At 43.7% G+C, this 18,437-nt stretch overlaps 1 protein-coding gene across 1 annotated transcript in view; it reads left to right on the top strand.

The window, feature by feature from the left end:
* FAM120A (family with sequence similarity 120A) overlaps positions 1–15,124 on the top strand; it is a 68,067-nt gene extending 52,943 nt beyond the window's left edge. Inside the window, exons 14-18 of the mRNA XM_056851619.1 lie at positions 742–925; positions 2,230–2,367; positions 4,245–4,386; positions 5,725–5,821; positions 13,239–15,124. Of these exons, the coding sequence (XP_056707597.1) occupies positions 742–925; positions 2,230–2,367; positions 4,245–4,386; positions 5,725–5,821; positions 13,239–13,550 (873 nt within the window). The 3' untranslated portion in view covers positions 13,551–15,124. The remainder of the gene's footprint in view (positions 1–741; positions 926–2,229; positions 2,368–4,244; positions 4,387–5,724; positions 5,822–13,238) is intronic.
* The last annotated feature ends 3,313 nt before the right edge of the window (positions 15,125–18,437 follow it).

The raw sequence follows: 18,437 nt of genomic DNA on the forward strand, positions 1-18,437 counted from the left end.
GACTAGATAACAGATGGATAATTTGGAAGGGATCGCTTCATCTTTATTTGTAGAATATGCATGTGCACATATGTCTAAGGATGATGTATATGTATCAAGACTCTTCTATAAGGAAATGTGTGTCCTTTGAGCCTTGGAATGAGGAAACAGAATAAGTTTCGGGAGAGTTCTCTGAAGCAGCAGTATTCTGCCGGAGGGCCAAACTAGATGTGATGGCGCCCTTGTGGTATTCACGAGGATGTCACTGCCATTTTAAAGTGCTACAAGGGCCCGATCCTGGCATTCTCCCCCGCCCCAATCTTTTTAAAATGTCAAAACAGCTCTCTCTGTGTGTGTGTGTCTATTTCAGCACTTGATAAGGTTCAGGGGTTAGACGAGAGCCTCAGCCGGCTCTACTGCAGGCCTGGTCAGGATTGGGTCCTTGTGTCATTTCAAAATCATTTTAAAATGATGAAGGTGTCCTCATGGCAGCCATCATGTCTAGTTCAGCCCTGAGATTGAATGGAAAAGGTTAATGGAAAAGAAAGTATTCTCCCTCTTTATGAATGTTCTGTGTGTTGTCAACTGGATTTGGGTGGTTTGGTTTCCTGTGAGTCACTTATTTGTGGTCCGGCAGCTAGCTGCTGAGGCAAGCATTATGTCATTTAAAAGTTAGCATAAATAAGAAACGAACATGAAATATTTGTTGTGTATCCATGCAGTATTTAGGTTTCAGAAATATTTATGCCATGTTCATTGTAGGCTGAACAAGCTGCCAAGGTGGAAAAGATGCGTCAGAGCATCCTTGAAGGCTTAAATTTCTCCCGGCAGAACCATCCACTCCCTTTCCCTCCTCCACCTGCCATGCCTTTCTACCCAGCTTCTATGTATCCTCGGCACTTTGGGCCAGTTCCACCACCTCAGGGCAGAGGCAGAGGCTTTCCTGGTAGGTGTGCTTCATTGTCATGATGCGTTCAGCCATAGATTCCACTTTGGATGAAATGCTGTTTGCATTGTTGTTTGTGTAGTTCCTAATGCGGACTACATTCTTAGGTTCTTACCATGCTTAAATATATATACATCCTGGTTCCTACCACAAACAGCAATGTTTTGCAGTCAAGGCACTCACAACTCTGAGCTTTGTGTGACTTAAACGTGTCAGATGCAAGGGGTGAGCCACATCTTGAATGGGAAATGTTTTGCATGCAGAAGATTCAGGGTTCGATTGCCTGTTACAGGCTGTCAGGTATGGGGTGCTGGGAAAGGCGTTTCTCAGATGGTCTGAGTTGGATTAGGCAGCTTCTTATGTTCATAAGGCTAATTAGTAAATCTGCCCACGTTTAAATGTAACGTAAATCATTTTGTAAAAAATGAAGTCTTAAACAGAGGCATTCCAGGGTTTAGGCTTCTTAGCAATATCTACAAACTTAAGTTCATTAAGCATACCTGGGAAGATTACTGTAGACTGGGGGAGGGGGCTCTTTACTTTAACCAACTGTAAATCTCCGATATGAAAGTCTTGGAATAATGTTTTTAGGATGAAAGGGAAATTTGATGATATTGATATTGATAAATGCAGCTTTGCACCCTCTTCATTTGGGGAATTGATTTTTTGTGGCCTATATTCATTTTTTTTCAGACGATAAATTGAGCAAGGCTGTTAACAATAGGACATTTTGGGGGTCATTAATTCATAGGGTTGCCATAAGTTGGAAGTGACTTGGAAGCACTTAACACAACCATTGTATATTCGTCTTCTTTTCCTTTTGGTTAGACGCATTGCTTACGCGGTGTGGAGGCAGGAGTAATTTGGTAAAATAGAAATGACTCCAAACTTACTGATGTAATCACATTAAAATAAATTGTGTAATAGAAAGGTTAAGGTTACTTATAGTGCAATCCTAAGGCGAGTTACTCCAGTCTAAGCCCATCGAAATGAATGGAGAGTCTAAGCCCATTGAAATGAATGGGCTTAGACTGGAGCAACTCGCCTTAGGATTGCATTGTTAGTTACCAAAGTTTCTTAGCAGGGATCAGGATACTGCTACTGGTTCTGTATTAGTTTATGTACAATTGCTGGTCGCAGACTCCTCCGTTTCTGGCTGGGTTATGGGAATTCCATGTTGGGCTGGATGCCGAATCAGCATAATCTCTCTCTCTCTCTCTCTCTCTCTCTCTCTCTCTCTCTCTCTCTCTCTCTCTCTCTCTCTCTCTCTCTCTCTCTCTCTCCCCCCCCCCCCCCTGTTTCAGGAGTTTATGGCTTTGGAGGCTCTTACGGGGAAACAGTAGCAACAGGCGCTTATCGGGCCTTCCGTATGGCTGCTGCGGGAGGACACCCTGGAGCTTTCTCTGGCAATGACAGCAACAGGACTAGCAAGTTTCAGGGCGGTAATTATACCAAACTTTTTTTCCTGGTGCTTAAGGCGATGGTTTCCCACCAATCCTTTTTCAGTCGTCCTCAGTTGTTTACATCTGTCACTTCCTGTGCCACCAACTCCCAAGATTACTGTCATATTCATTCATTGATTGTGGTTATTCTGCTAGGCGTTCTCAGTAATGATAGCAAGCTGTTGTTGTCACTTGTCTGCCTGTAAGATGAAAATGAGTTGGCTCAGATACATATTTTTAAATGTCGATATTAAATTTCTGTGTTAACAGCTCTTCAAAAAGGCCACTTACAAGGTTCAGTAACTGTGGAGGCTTCCCTTGTTTTTAAACTAGTCAAAAACCCTCCGGGAAAAAAATCAACTATGGCAAATATTTATTGTTGCTCCTGTTGCACTCTTTCTTAATGCATCATGCTCCATGTTTCAGGAAGAGGAAATGTATTTTAAAAAAATATTTCCCATATTCCTCCTCTTTAAAAGCGGGACAAGAAATCCCTGAATTTTAGTTGAATCCAACACATTCCTTCACACTGTCTAAAGTCTAAGCTTTAACTACTTGCTAAAAGTTCTGGCTCTCAGTAGCCCAATGAAGCAGCCAGTTCTACTAAAGCTGAAAGCCAACTATAGAGAAGAATCAGTTTCTCTGATTTTTCTTATTCCGTGGTAATAGAATATTAACCTTGTGCCCAGCAGAGTGAACTGCCTTCTTCAGATTGTGCAGGCAGCGGGTCATCCTTTAAATAAAAAAAAAAGCCCTGGTTCTTCCCATCTTAATGCTTTAATTGCTATTAAATTAGTCATACCTTGCTAATGTTTAGGTTACTGAAAATGTCTGCTATGACCTGAGGTAGCATTATTCTGTAAACAATCAAACATACGAACATCTATCCAGATTTTGAATGAATTGATAATACGTTCTGAAACACAAAGGTAATGAAGGCCTTTGTCTTTATGAGGTCTGAAAGGTAACAATAGTTTTCTCCCTTTTATTTTAAGAATGAAAAATTGTGAGTTGCCAGCAGCAGCTGAAAATAAGCCAATCTAGTTTTTTTTTTTAATGCTGATATTTTGAACTATAGTAGTAAAGCTAAAGTAGAAATAGCATAAGAATATGAGAAGAGCCAGCTGGATTAGACTAGTGGTCCATCTAGTCCAGCGTACTGTTTTCATACAGCGGCGAACCAGTTGCCCTAGAGAGCCAGCAAACAAGGCATAAATGACAAGGCCTTCCTCTGATGTTGTCTCCTAGCACTAGTAGCCTTTGTATGTGGAGGCTCCCTTCAGTCACTGTGGCTAGTAGCCATTGATCGACCTCTCTCGTCAATGAATTTGCCTAACCCCTTTTTAAAGCTATCTCTGCCTGTGACAATCACTGTCGCCACTGGCAGTGAATTCCACAGTTTAGTTCAGTAGAGAAGTACAGTATTTACTTAAATGGAGTTTTTCCCCTCAGGAATGCCTCAAAAAAAGAAAAAAAAAGAAGGGGGTATCTTACATTAACATACAAGAAACCATTATGTTCAGTAATAATTTTGTGTATGACATTTTTAAAGGGGTCCGTCACCTTACATTCAGGGACATCTTCCTTTCGAATAAATCCTTTCGAGTAAATAGGGTATTTCCTTTGTCTACAAATTTTGCTGATTCCCAACAACTTCATTGGGTAGCTCCGAGTTCTAGTATTATGGGATGCGTGGGGGGGGGGGAAGCTTGCTGTATCTGCTTTCTCCATCCCTTTTGCTGTCTTCTATTGAAGAAATATAAAATCCCTATTTAGTTGTTGTTCCTTCCTGATCTGGAAGTCTGGCTTGTAGTGAAATTAACATCCATAAGTTCCATTCAGTTGCAAGGGAAAAAATTATTTTTTGTTTTCTTTAGGAGTCCAACCTATTCCTTCTCAGGGAGGGAAACTCGAAATAGCCGGCACTGTGGTCGGCCACTGGGCTGGAAGCAGACGTGGCCGAGGAGGGAGGGGGCCATTTCCTCTTCAGGTGGTTTCGGTTGGAGGACCAACAAGAGGGTAGGCAGAACTCAACCTTGTACTTTAATGTCTATCAAAAGTTAACCTTCAGTGATGGGAGAAGGATTTGGCAGTGGGGGTTTGCTAGTCAGATTTTTACATGGTTAGATTTCCTGTCTCTCCCCATCTCAGTTGAAGAGAAGAGTGGAAAGCAAGGAAGATAGAAAACCTCTCCAGTAATATCTGCTCAGACATTAAGTTATTCAGTAGGGGTTTTGTTCACTGCTCTAAAATGCTTTTCTAAAACATATTGTAACTGATTAATATTCTATGTTGTTTGTAAGTTGACAGAACGGAAGCTTGTATTTTTCTTTGTGTGTACCTGTAGACAAGCAGTCCTCAGCATGTGGTCATGTATAATGAGACAGGCATGCTCGATCCTAAGGGGATCCTAAGGTGGTTAAACAGTGTCCAGAGAGGCTTGCCGAGGGCAGCAAACCGGAAATAAAATTTTGAGAGAAATCTCATGGGCTCTCCATAGAGTTCCATGGGGCTTCACCTGCCCTTTTGCAGGTGTAACTCCGCTCCTGCAAAAAGGGGCATTCCCAGGCCAGAAGGGCTTAGGGAGCTGACTAACGTCGGCTTTGCCCCTAGGAACTTCACCACTGGCACGAGGCCTTGCCCCAGAAAAATGCTGCCAGTGAGGCAACACTGGTGCCCGTGGCGCGCACTGCTGTACAGCTTCCTCACAACAGCAAATTTGTCCCTGCAGTGGCGTAAGTACCCATCTAGATGGTGTAAGTGGCACTTACACCGCTGCAGGTGTCACCCTGCCTCCAAGCCACTTCCAGCCCCCCCTTATTGCTCAGTTAGAACTTTGTGTACACTCGCCATTAGACTTTCTCCCTCCCTTGCAATGCACTTGCAAGAAATTAGAATACTTGCAGGTACTTCGGTTCTCTGAACCTGTCATAGGTCTACCTTAGCAAAGTACAAATATATCATAATTGGTAATAATTAGTCATTGGTGAGAGAAAATTAGCAATATTGGTATATGATTGTTAAATTTACAGTTAATATTACATTCATGCAGGAAATTACCAAGAAGAATTTTTTAAAAAACTGATTCCTTCTATTGTTAGAATTTTAGTCCTATTTAAGTATTGTGTCTCATATAGGTTTATTTTGATTCCAGCATGAAATTAATGTAGCTTATTTCTAAGCACAAAAAGTAAATTGCAGAAATGTTCTTATGGGTAAACTGTTCATGTTACAAAATAAAATGCATGTTTAAGAAGTTATGAAAACAGAAAAGCAACTCGTGTGCTGTCAGCACAGTGCAAAATAATTGCTGAGCTTGAATGCCAAAAAGTATACAAATATGTTTTTTTTAATTAGGCGTCCTAGAGGAGTTATTTCCACTCCGGTGATAAGAACATTTGGAAGAGGGGGAAGATACTATGGGAGAGCTTATAAGAACCAGGGAACAATTCAGGTACTGGGAAAATGTCATTTATTAAACCAAAGGTCAGCAGAGATTTAGAACATAAGTTCAGGTGTTCCTGTTGTATAGCCTGTATATGCATATTCCTACCGAGATGTGTATATGGGGGAAGAGGGATAGAATGAAAGGATCATGAAGTGAATTATGGTGCCCATTGTTCTGCTTGGTTTCACTCTCCCTTTATTTAAAAAATCTATTTTCAAAAGCTTTTAGAAGAACTTTTAATATTGTTATGTAAACTTTTTTTGATTAAGAAATACATATCTCGATTCTCAGTTGAGTCAAGCACATTATAAACGAATTACTATATCCTGTGCACAAATCAGTGAGACAAAAATTGACTGTAAATACATACCAAATAATTATTTAATTAGTATATATGGACTCAGATTCATGAACTCTAAATCATACCAAACGTAGTGCAATGGTTATTCTGTTCTGTAGCCACAAAAGCAAACATCACCATTACAATAATTCACAGAAAAAAATAAAAAGGCAAAATGTTATCATATACCTTCTCATTCCAGAATATGATTAGTTATATCTATCATTCATTAAATTTAATATTAATTTCCAGTTATCCCTTATGAGTCTCTGGTGATATGTCAATTTTGTCATCAATACCATCTGCCAGACATAATTAAACCAGTCTTTGTTGAATGGAGATTTCTTCTTTGTCCAGTGTGAGGGTTCCCAACCTTCCTGTGCAAACTCCATAAAATCACTTGCTCAGACTGTCATGCAGAAACAAGAAACTTTATTGGAAGCTTCAGGTAGTACAGGCCTTACACTGGTAAAGTTGCAAGTGAATACAGTTTCACAAAGACAGAATTATAACCCCTACAGGGAAGCAGATGTCAAACATATGTTATGGGAATCTACGAGATAATTGTGCATGGTACAAAACATCAAAGAACTCAGAGCTTGTTAGTACTATCTACCCACCAAGGCCATAGCTGGTGGAAGGGAGTCAGTGAGAGCAAGGGAGGGACGTGGGAAGAGGGAAGAGACATTCCAACCTGGGGCCTGTCAGGCAAGAGGCCTGGACTGCTTTTACGAGTCCAGGGAGGGGGGGGGGAAACATACAAGGCAAAGGCCTTACCCAAGGCAAAGGCGTACAGACCCTCACATTCTGCCCCCCTTAAGGCCCCCCTCCCCCGAGTCCGGGCGGACGAGGCTTGTCAGGATAGGCAGAGTGAAACTCTCGAACCAGGCGGGGAGCCGCCACATGGGGAGCGGCCACCCACTCATCCTGGGTGGACCCCAGGTGCTTCCAGCGGACCAAATAGAACAGTTTTCCCTTTTTCAGCTTAGAGTCCAACACTTTAGAAACTTCAAGATGCGATTCCCCTCCCACAACTGTAGGAATTTCTGATTTAGGGAGGGGGTGGAACTGAGGGGCAGCGACGTACGGTTTAAGTAGGCTGATGTGGAACACCGGATGCACCCCTCGAAGAGACTTGGGAAATTCCAACTCTACCGTGATGTCATTGATCACTCGGGTGATGGGGAAAGGACCTACATACTTGTCACTAAGCTTTTTGCAAGGCCGAAGTGACCATAGGTTCTTTGTGGAAAGGTAAACCTGCCCTCCCACCTTGAGTTCCCACCCCGGAGACCGATGTTTATCGGCCTGGTCTTTGTACTTGCGCTTGGCCCTTTCCAGGTTTTTCTGCAGCCAGGGCCAAGTGGTCTGCACTACTTGTACCCAATCCTGGACCTCCTGCACCCCTTCAAGCTCAGGAGTGATGTTAGGAGAACCAAAGGGCCCAAAGTCCTTTCCATAAACCACATGAAAAGGACTGAAACCTGTGGAGGAATGGGGGGCATTATTATAGGCATATTCAGCAAAAGGCAGTAGGTCTACCCAATCATCCTGGTGGTAATTGACATAACACCTACTACATAACACCTTAGATAGCATTCTACTACAGCATTCTACTACACGTTCGGTCTGACCATCGGTCTGGGGGTGGTAGGCTGAAGAGAGTCCTTGCTCTTCTACCCCCATGACTTTCAGGAAAGCCCTCCAGAATTTGGCTACGAATTGGGCCCCTCTGTTGGAGAGGACCTTCCTCGGGATCGAATGATGCTTCACCACGTGATTAATAAACAGTTTAGCCAACTTCTGGGCCGATGGTAGCCCCGCACAAGGAACAAAATGAACCTGTTTAGAGAATAAGTCTGTTATCACCCACAGTACAGTTTTCCCCCGACTTGGGGGCAAATCAGTGATAAAATCCATGGCAATCACTTCCCAGGGCATGGTCGGGGTCTCCAGAGGCTTTAAGAGTCTGGGGGGCTTTCCCATCCGTTTTTTGGCCGTGGCGCAGATGGGGCAGCTGCGCACGTACAACTCCACATCGGCCCTCATATCTGGCCACCAAAATTGACGCCGCAATAAACGCAAAGTCTTTACAAACCCAAAATGCCCCGCAAGTTTGGCCCCGTGAACCAGTCCCAGCACCTCTTTTCGGAGTATTTCGGGGACATAAAGCTTACCCCCCTGCAACCACAAGGAGCCCTGTTGGTCGAGATGTGCGGGGAGAACCTGCTGATCCGCCTCCCTCAGAGAAGCGTCCCGGAGCCGCTGTTGAAAAGCCTCCGGGATTCCCTTGAGGGGAGGAACATCCTGGCGGTGGGACTGGGACCGGGTGGTTACTGCAAGTCCCGAGACTTCCCCTCTCTGTTCAGGGGTAAACAAGGAATCCACCGGCCGGTCAAAGTCATTGCGGTATTGGGGAAGCCTAGAAAGAGCATCCGCTAACGCATTGTCCTTCCCTGGCACATGTTTCAGGACAAAGCGGAATTTGGCAAAAAACTGTGCCCAACGAATCTGTTTCGCGGTGAGCTTTCTAGCCCCTTTTAAGGCTTCCAGGTTCTTGTAATCGCTGCAAACCTCAAAAGGGATCTCTGCCCCTTCCAGAAAATGCCTCCAAATGGTGAGGGCATGTTTAACAGCAGCAGCTTCCTTCTCCCAAATGGCCCAGTTGATTTTGGATTGGGAGAATTTTTTAGAAAAATAGGCACAAGGTTTCAGTTGACTGTTCTCGACCCGTTGTAAGAGGGCCACCCCCCATGGCGACGTCAGAGGCATCGACCTGGACCACGAAAGGTTTTTCACAATCAGGGTGCGCAAGAACGGGTTCGGACGAGAAAAGCAGCTTGAGCGTATCAAAAGCCTGCTGGCAGTCCGAAGTCCATTGCAACCGAGCAGAGGGCAAGGCGGCTCCCGCCCCTTTCCCTTCTGTGCGCAGGAGCGAAGTGAGAGGGAGCGCTACCTGGGCAAAATTAGGGATGAAGTTTCGGTAAAAGTTAGCAAAGCCCAAAAACTGCTGTAAATGTCTGCGCGTGGTGGGGGGGGTCCCACTCCATTACCGCCCGAACCTTCTCGGGATCCATCTCTAAGCCTTGATGGGAAATCACATACCCCAGGAAGGTGATGGAAATCACATTTAGAAACCTTAGCAAACAGTTTGTGCTCGCGCAGCCGCTGCAGCACCTCGCGCACCAGTTGTACGTGCTCCTCCATGGTTTCCGTATAAATGAGGACATCGTCCAAGAAAACCACCACCCCGCGGAACAATAAATCATGAAGCACTTCATTAATTAATTGCATGAACACACTCGGAGCCCCCGAAAGTCCGAACGGCATCACTAAATACTCAAACATTCCAAAACAACTGGAGAAGGCAGTCTTTGGTTCGTCCCCTTCTCGTATGCGGACTTGGTGGTAAGCCTCCACCAAATCCAATTTGGTGAAGATTCGGCCCTCTTTCAATTGTGCGAGAAGGTCTGGAATGAGAGGGAGGGGGTATGCATTAGACTGAGTGACAGCATTCAGTCTACGGAAATCAATACACAGTCTTAAGTCTCCTGTCTTTTTCTTGACAAAGAAGGCGGGGGCCGAGTATGGCGCCTTAGACGGGCGGATAAAGCCCCGCGCCAAATTGGTGTCCAAATAGTCTCCCAACACCGCCTTTTCATTAGGACTCATGGGGTAGACCTTCCCCTTGGACAATTTGCCATCCCCCACTATCTCGATCGCACAGTCCGTTTCCCGGTGGGGGGGGCAGTTCGTCGCATTCCCGCACGTCAAACACATCGGCAAATTGGGAATACTCGTTTGGAAGCTGGGGCAGCGGAATCCCGATAGAAGGGGCCCCTACGAGGGCGGCTGCGGGAGTGTGCAGTACTCAGTCTTTATCATGAAGTTCACACGGGTTGTGGGGAAAGGTGAGCGTCCGCTCAACCCAGTCTATGGAGGGATTGTGCCCCAGCAACCAATTCATCCCTAACACAATGGGTGCGGTGATGGGGGCAATGGTAAAATAAAGTCGTTCCCAATGCTCCCCTATAGCCATGACGACCGCGGCGGTGCGGTGAGTTACAGGTCCTTTTTTAAAGTCACTGCCATCCATCTGAGAAAAGCGGATGGGTTCAGGTCGCCGCTTTCGCTTAATGCGCAATTGTCGGGCAGCCTCTTCGCTTATCAGGGTGCGGGCACAACCCGAGTCAACTAGGGCCGTAAATTCTAACGTGGGCCCCCCTTTAGGCAGTGAGAGATTGACCTTTACGTACACATTGTCTTCCTGAGCGCTTACCATCAGTGGAGCTCCTTGCACAACGTTCGGAGCGGTCTGCTGAGGAGCCCCCTTTACAGCAGACCGACGGCGTTTTTTGCCGGCACGTCCCAGTCCTCCTCCTCGCTGGAGGAAGCAGCTGCGGTATTTGTAATCCGTGACTCCGATGAGTCAAAGGCTTCATTTGTAATCCGTGGCCCCGATGGGCCGGAAGAGCCCGAGGCTTCGACCTCGGCGTGTGCGTGCAAGGCCGAGGGTGTGCTCCGTCAGCTCGGTGCGCCGCTCCGGCGGCGAGGTTGCCCCTCGGGAGGGGGCTTCTCAGGTTCGGCCGTTGCCGGACGAGACGGTCCCGGACGTCCAGGTCGTGAAGGGCATTGAGAAGCAAAGTGTCCTTTCCCCCCGCAAACGAGACAGACCCCGCTCTCAAAGCGTTTGCGGCGTTCGGTCACGGAGGGTCCTCCCCCCGAGGGGGGACGAGAGTCCTTCCACTCCGGTGATAAGAACATTTGGAAGAGGGGGAAGATACTATGGGAGAGCTTATAAGAACCAGGGAACAATTCAGGTACTGGGAAAATGTCATTTATTAAACCAAAGGTCAGCAGAGATTTAGAACATAAGTTCAGGTGTTCCTGTTGTATAGCCTGTATATGCATATTCCTACCGAGATGTGTATATGGGGGAAGAAGGATAGAATGAAAGGATCATGAAGTGAATTATGGTGCCCATTGTTCTGCTTGGTTTCACTCTCCCTTTATTTAAAAAATCTATTTTCAAAAGCTTTTAGAAGAACTTTTAATATTGTTATGTAAACTTTTTTTGATTAAGAAATACATATCTCGATTCTCAGTTGAGTCAAGCACATTATAAACGAATTACTATATCCTGTGCACAAATCAGTGAGACAAAAATTGACTGTAAATACATACCAAATAATTATTTAATTAGTATATATGGACTCAGATTCATGAACTCTAAATCATACCAAACGTAGTGCAATGGTTATTCTGTTCTGTAGCCACAAAAGCAAACATCACCATTACAATAATTCACAGAAAAAAATAAAAAGGCAAAATGTTATCATATACCTTCTCATTCCAGAATATGATTAGTTATATCTATCATTCATTAAATTTAATATTAATTTCCAGTTATCCCTTATGAGTCTCTGGTGATATGTCAATTTTGTCATCAATACCATCTGCCAGACATAATTAAACCAGTCTTTGTTGAATGGAGATTTCTTCTTTGTCCAGTGTGAGGGTTCCCAACCTTCCTGTGCAAACTCCATAAAATCACTTGCTCAGACTGTCATGCAGAAACAAGAAACTTTATTGGAAGCTTCAGGTAGTACAGGCCTTACACTGGTAAAGTTGCAAGTGAATACAGTTTCACAAAGACAGAATTATAACCCCTACAGGGAAGCAGATGTCAAACATATGTTATGGGAATCTACGAGATAATTGTGCATGGTACAAAACATCAAAGAACTCAGAGCTTGTTAGTACTATCTACCCACCAAGGCCATAGCTGGTGGAAGGGAGTCAGTGAGAGCAAGGGAGGGACGTGGGAAGAGGGAAGAGACATTCCAACCTGGGGCCTGTCAGGCAAGAGGCCTGGACTGCTTTTACGAGTCCAGGGAGGGGGGGGGGGAAACATACAAGGCAAAGGCCTTACCCAAGGCAAAGGCGTACAGACCCTCACATCCAGTTAGCAGCTATAGCCATTTTTGGTGCAATAACCAAACGTAAAACTAATTCTATATCTGAAGAAGATACGCATTCTTTAAGGAGTTGAACTTTTTGGTTCTAGAGAAATATGACTTCCTAACATTTGATTAGTAAATTAAACATGTTGCCAGAAAGGTTGGATTTTAAAGCACATCCAAAAGACATGCATCATAATCTCCAACAACCATGCCATATCTCCAACAACAATCCTGAACATCTATATATCTAATAGCGACATGTGGCCTCCACCTGTGGATATGTAAATCCATGGATTGGAGCCACCCAGATACTAAACAGATTCCTGCAAACTCAGGATATCCCTCAGGTTTACAGAAAAGTCTGATATCTTAAAACAAAATACACTGGGAGGGGTTTAAATTTCCCCACCCAAATAAAAAAATTAATACCCCCCAGTACCTTGATTCTGCTGAGCTGGCAGTGGCAGGCACTGGGAGCCACTCCAGGCCCGGACCAGCTCCTGGACACTGCTACTACTGCGGTTGGCCTCAGGTGGTGGGGCTGGAGCTGCACCAGGCTCAGCAGTGGGAGGGGGGGAGATTCTGGCGGGCTCCTCACTTGTACTTATATATCCTTTCTAATTTGTGAGGAATTAAATTACCTTTAAACATTTTCCAGAGAGCCAGTGTGGTGTAGTGGTTAAGGTGTTGGACTAGGACCTGGTTAACCCACGTTCAAATTCCCACTCATGCCATCGAAGCTTGCTGGGTGACCTTGGGCCAGTCACACACTCTCAGCCCCGACCCTGGCTAGAATTTGGATGGGAGACCTCCAAGGAATGCCAGGGTCATACCAGGCAGGCAATGGTAAACCACCTCTGAACGTCTCTTGCCTTGAAAATCCTATGGGGTCACCAGAAGTCAGCTGTAACTTGACAGCCAAAAAAACCTTTTAAAAAATTTCCTTAATCTTTACTAAATGTAAAAGAACTTTTAAATATGGGAAGTTCCCCTGTTGCTCAAAACTTAGCATCTCTAACATTTATAGTAAAAAGCCTAGCTAGTAAATTGTTCCGTTATGCTTATATGTTTATAACTTTTTCTCTCCTGCCGCCTGTTCCCCCGCTTATCTTTTAAACAGGGCAAACCTCCTTATGCTGCTTCAGCAGAAGAAGTGGCCAAAGAACTTAAGTCAAAATCAGAGGAATCAAAGTCCTCTATTGTGTCTTCAGAAGGATCCCTGGCTGAAAATGGAGTAGTGAATGAGGAGAAACCAGCTTCCCAGATGAATGGGAATACAGCAGACGTCAGGGCTTCCAACCAGTCTGAAAGTGCCTTGAGTAATGACTCTAAAATGTGCAATACAAATCCTCACTTAAATGCACTAAATGTAGACAGTGTTTGCCATAAAGATGATGCTCTTGAGGCTACTGTCTTAAAAAAAGAAGAGTAAACTTATTTTTTATAGAGGGTGAAGGATGTTGGAAGGGTCAGGATTAGGAATATCTGGGAAGAAAGAGAGCCTACAGTTACGTACATTTTTTCCTTTCCGTAAGAGAAAAATGAGGACATTGGAAATTCGGATCCCTCTTGGATGTCAGAGATTTAATGAACACATTTTTAGTTTTAACCAGTTGTAGTCAATGCTACAATACAACAAAAATGAAAGAATGAAGAGCATTTGACTCCCTCACTTAAAATGAAGTATACACAAAGTTTAAACTGGTTATGACAAAACCTTGTAGTTTTTGTTTCTTGAAATATATTAAAAAAAACAAATTTTGGCAGTCTTTCAGTATATATAGCTTAAAATATAATTTTTAGTACTTGGCACCATATGTATGCCATTATATTTGATTTTGCATTACTGTGTCACAAAGCTTTCTTTAAGGCTTTGATTTCATGATTATGGGGGGAAAGGCACAACCACAGTTCTTTCTTTTCTTAGATTTCATCACTGTTGATGTGGTTCTTTTTATGTTAAAAATGTGCAAAACTATCAAAATAAAAAATAGAGAGTAACATTGGAGTTCTGATGATTTTAAATATACATCACACATTCTTTACAAGCAAGTTAAAATGGATTTAACTTGAAAATCATAGAAGATGCAAATGACCTTTTCAAAACAAACACAATGTGTTCTGATACTTTTTGTGACTAATACCATGCATCCGTGATCAATGAACTATGTGGTTTTGAATCAGACGTAGACCATTAGTACTACTATTTGAGCTAAACTTCTGCATGGTTCATAATTTTTAAAGTGTGTAGTTAATATTATGCATGTTATTGTCCTTTCTTCCATTCTTACAAGTACTGTGCCCATTTGCAAAACAAAAAAAAGCTAATAATCAGTAATAGTCCTATAAAAGATGTTAACTATGTTTAGTCATTGACTGATCTTGCTCTAACCTTAAAATTTTGTGATTATTGACCTCTGTTGCATTTATTCTAAAACAAAAAAAATTATCTAGCCGTTTTGAATATCAACGTTACCCTGGTGTACTCATTGCTGTATGCATTATTGTTCTCTGTTGCTGTTTTATGCCTTCATATTAGCAAATATGAAACTCTGTGGAAAAACACAAAAAAAGCTTTGATCTTCAAGAGATACCCCCCTTCTGTAGCAGGAAACAAATGGCTTGTTCTTGAGAACTTTCCCATCAAGAATTTAGTATAAGCAAATATACCTGTATCATTTTGATGTTTTTGTTAGTGTTTCCAGACTTAATGTACTTCAAAATCAGAATCATTTCTTTATATTCGTTTTCATATAATTCTCCTGATGCTCTTCATCACACATTAGTGATCAGAAATGAGGTGTAATTCCCCATTCCCTGCCCGCAAGAGCTAAGTAGGTATCTTAATGTAAGTTGAAGGGAGTTCTGCCCCAGCTCATGGATTGTGCAAGAATGAACTACTGTTGGGTTTGATTGGTTGTCGATGGATTGTGGTGTGGTGTATTTGAAGGCTATTGAATGCAACTTACAATGCTTAATAAAAATCTTTATTCTTTTAGTATAAAATATTGTATGACTTCTTAATTTTAAATATTTTAAAGTACCTTATTTGGTTAGAAGACCATCAAAATTCTGGGTTCAGCAGAAATGTGTAAAGTATGTCTTTCACCTACTTTCAAGACTATGATGATCCTTGAAATGTTATGAAGTGTAGCATAATTTGATACAGACGTTGCTGCTTCGTGTCAACTTCCCCTACCTTTCTCCGTATGGTAACATATTTTGACACTGCATTTTCTGTATTCTTGTTCCACATTAGTAGTTGCTGAAACTGGTAGAAAAATCCACAATGGGCAGAACACAAGTGATTTTGCTGTACGCATTATAGAGTGGAGAAACTCAATATGGATGTCGTATTTGACAACAGCTTTTGGTTTGTCATGATGTATGGTGTCACCTGGAGTGCTATTCCAGTGTTAATCCAACAGGGAGATTGAGGCAAACCGAGAACATGTTTCTGTGGGGTCAACTCCAATAAACAGGAAGAGAAATTTCTCACTCCTCTAACTACCACACTTACTGCTGCTTTCCTAATTTACCTTCTTGGAAGATAGGGCAATTTCGGTTATTATAACTTAGTGAAGCTACCACATGCTTTGCTGGCTTCACATCTGATTGTGGGAAATGTGTCTTTTTTTGGAAACATCTCAAACATGCAAAGAGGTTGGGACAGAAAACACATTCAATTATTCATAAGCAGCTGCCATTACCAATGTGAGGTGTCAGCCCTGGGGATGCCAACAATTGTACGTTAACTAATCAAATGCTTGCTGGTGCTGTAGTCTCATCTTCATTGTCAAGATGACACAGCTGTTTCTTTATCTGGGTAAATAATTTACAATCATCTGGAATTAGGCTGCCTTTGTGGGATTTTCTAAAATCCTTTTCTATTTTCCTAGAGTATATTTTTTTTAGTGGAAGGACAAAATCAGAGTTAATTGTAATGGGTACACTGTTTCTGGGCATCAAGAGAAAGTTACGAGTCCTTGTGACTGGAGCGAAATGTGGATAAATAAGGGTTAGTGGGAAAGCAAATCTAATGACAGTGAAGGAAACCATGGCCCTATTTATTATGACTCAATCCTACCTTTTAGTTCCCCTCCCCATTTTGTTTTTCTCTGTCATTTCCTTTATAAAAAAAGCGTTAAATTGTTTAAAAACTATTCATGGTTTAATTTTTAAAATTAATAGCTATTTTTTGCTGAGTTCTGAACTTTTAAGTAGATTATGTATCTCTTAACAAATTAAAATCTTAGTATACGTTATATAGTGCAAGTGAATGCCAAATCTGATTTCCATTTTTTCCCTGAAAACTCTTTGAATCAAAATGCCTTGTTTATTTTGAAAATAGCCCTACTCAGTATAAGTTTTGAGAAAATTTGACTTTTCTGTCAAACCAGAAAGGCCAATATAAATTGGGAATCTCCAAGGAATACAGTTGTGCAGTCTATTGTATCATGTCTCACTGAGGACTAGAAACACAACTCTACTCCATACCACTGCAGTATTCAGCCACTAGTTTAAAAGCAGTTACCTTTGCCTGACAATCTTAAGATTGATTGACTGAAGGAGGAATCTTAAGAGAGGGGCTTGCAGCTTCTGACAAGCCTTCTCCAGCTTGGGCAAGGGGAGCATGGAACTGGAAAGTGCAGCACTGCTCATCCAAAGATTTGTAATGTATTGTGCCCTCCGAATCCTAAAATTTGGGTAGGGCAGGGGTTAAGTGAATGTTTAGAGCAGTTCTCTGGCCTCCATGGCTGTGGTTACTTTTTACAAAGTACAAACAGTATCTGCTAATAACCGTGATACTTGATGGATCGGGAACCACATGCGGTCCTTGACATGCCACTTGTCGCACTTCTGAGCACTGTTCCCCAGTGCTCATCTGTCCCATATTTCAGTAAAGTGAGCAAGGCCCCTTCGGTGGTAGGGCTTGCGGTTGGCAGGTGGTTTCTACCTTGAAACAGCCTCCACACAGGGAATGGATAAGCTGCAAGCTTTCCCTGAGGTGCAGGGTGCCTGCTAGGGATGGAATTAAATCTGGCTCTTTTGGTTGGTGGTGGTTGCAAATGTGCCTCCCTGGAATCTGCGGAGTGAGTACCACTGTGAGTACCACTGTGCTAATAGTTCTGCAGTGGGTTATGGGTGCTTATCAAAACTGGCCTTCTCCAGATTAAAGATTGAGATTAAGTGATAATGGTGGGGTATAAAGATGTGTGTGCTGGTGACTCTGAAGATCATTATTACCTTGGCCATAAGGCTCCTACAGCTATGTACTGAACTGAAAAGGCTGACTTGTGCTTTGTTTGTTAGATTTCTAGCCCGCCTTCACTCCCCGGGCTCAGGGTGGGTAACAGCAACAATAAAAGCTGGGCTCAGGTTGGGTAACAGCAACAATAAAACAATTTAAAACCATACTACATCTACAATTAACTGATAAAAATAGAGACAATAAACATTAAAACCAGATGGCCCTTAAAAGCATAATCACTGCTGGGAGGGCCGGCAGGCAGGCAGTGCCCTCACATAGTTACAAAAAGAGCGAGGGTTGAAAAGGCCTGGCTCTTGTCAAGGACAGCCACACACTCCTTGGGCCAGGGACCACCAGCAGGCCAAGTGCGATGCTATTTGGGGGGTGTACCAGGTGAGGTCCCAAAGATACAAAGGTCCTAGACCCGTGTTGGCGAACCTATGGCACGGGTGCCACTTCCGGCACTCGTAGCCCTCTCTGCCGGCACGCGCGGTTCCTCCAAGCCGCTGGCCTTTCCGGCTCTGCCCTGCCCCGGATGGGGGAGGCTGTAGCCCAGGGGTGGGGAACCTCCGACATCATTGGCGGTGGTCCCCGGACTCTCCCACAGAAGCTGCCGCCATTGCCGCCACTGGAGCGTGCGTGGCAGGCCAGGTGGGTGGGAGAGCGGGGAACAGAAGCCGAGCGCCCACACTCGGCATGGCCGGCGGCTTCTCCGGCGCCCTCTGGGCCTGTGCGGGTGGAGGGGCGTGGCTGGCCGGTGGGTGCGAAGGAGGCGTCCTCTGCCCTACCCTGCTCGCCTCTCACTAGCCTGCCGCTGCCGCCACGCCCCACCGAGTGGCAAATCCAAGGCAAAACCTCCCATGCATAAATGGCCTCTTTCTTTTTCTGTCTCCCTCTGTCCTTTTCTTTCCCTACTTTTCTTTCTCTCCCTTGCTCCATTTCCTTCTCCCTTTCTCTCTCTTTTTCTTTCTTTCTCTCCCTCCCTCCCTTCCCTTTCCTTCTCCCTTCCCTTTTTTCCTTCCTTCCTTCTTTCCCTCCAGCGGCTTCTCCGGCGCCCTCTGGGTCTGT

Source organism: Euleptes europaea, chromosome 1 (genome assembly GCF_029931775.1).
Source record: "Euleptes europaea isolate rEulEur1 chromosome 1, rEulEur1.hap1, whole genome shotgun sequence".
Classification (NCBI taxonomy): Eukaryota; Metazoa; Chordata; class Lepidosauria; order Squamata; family Sphaerodactylidae; genus Euleptes; species Euleptes europaea.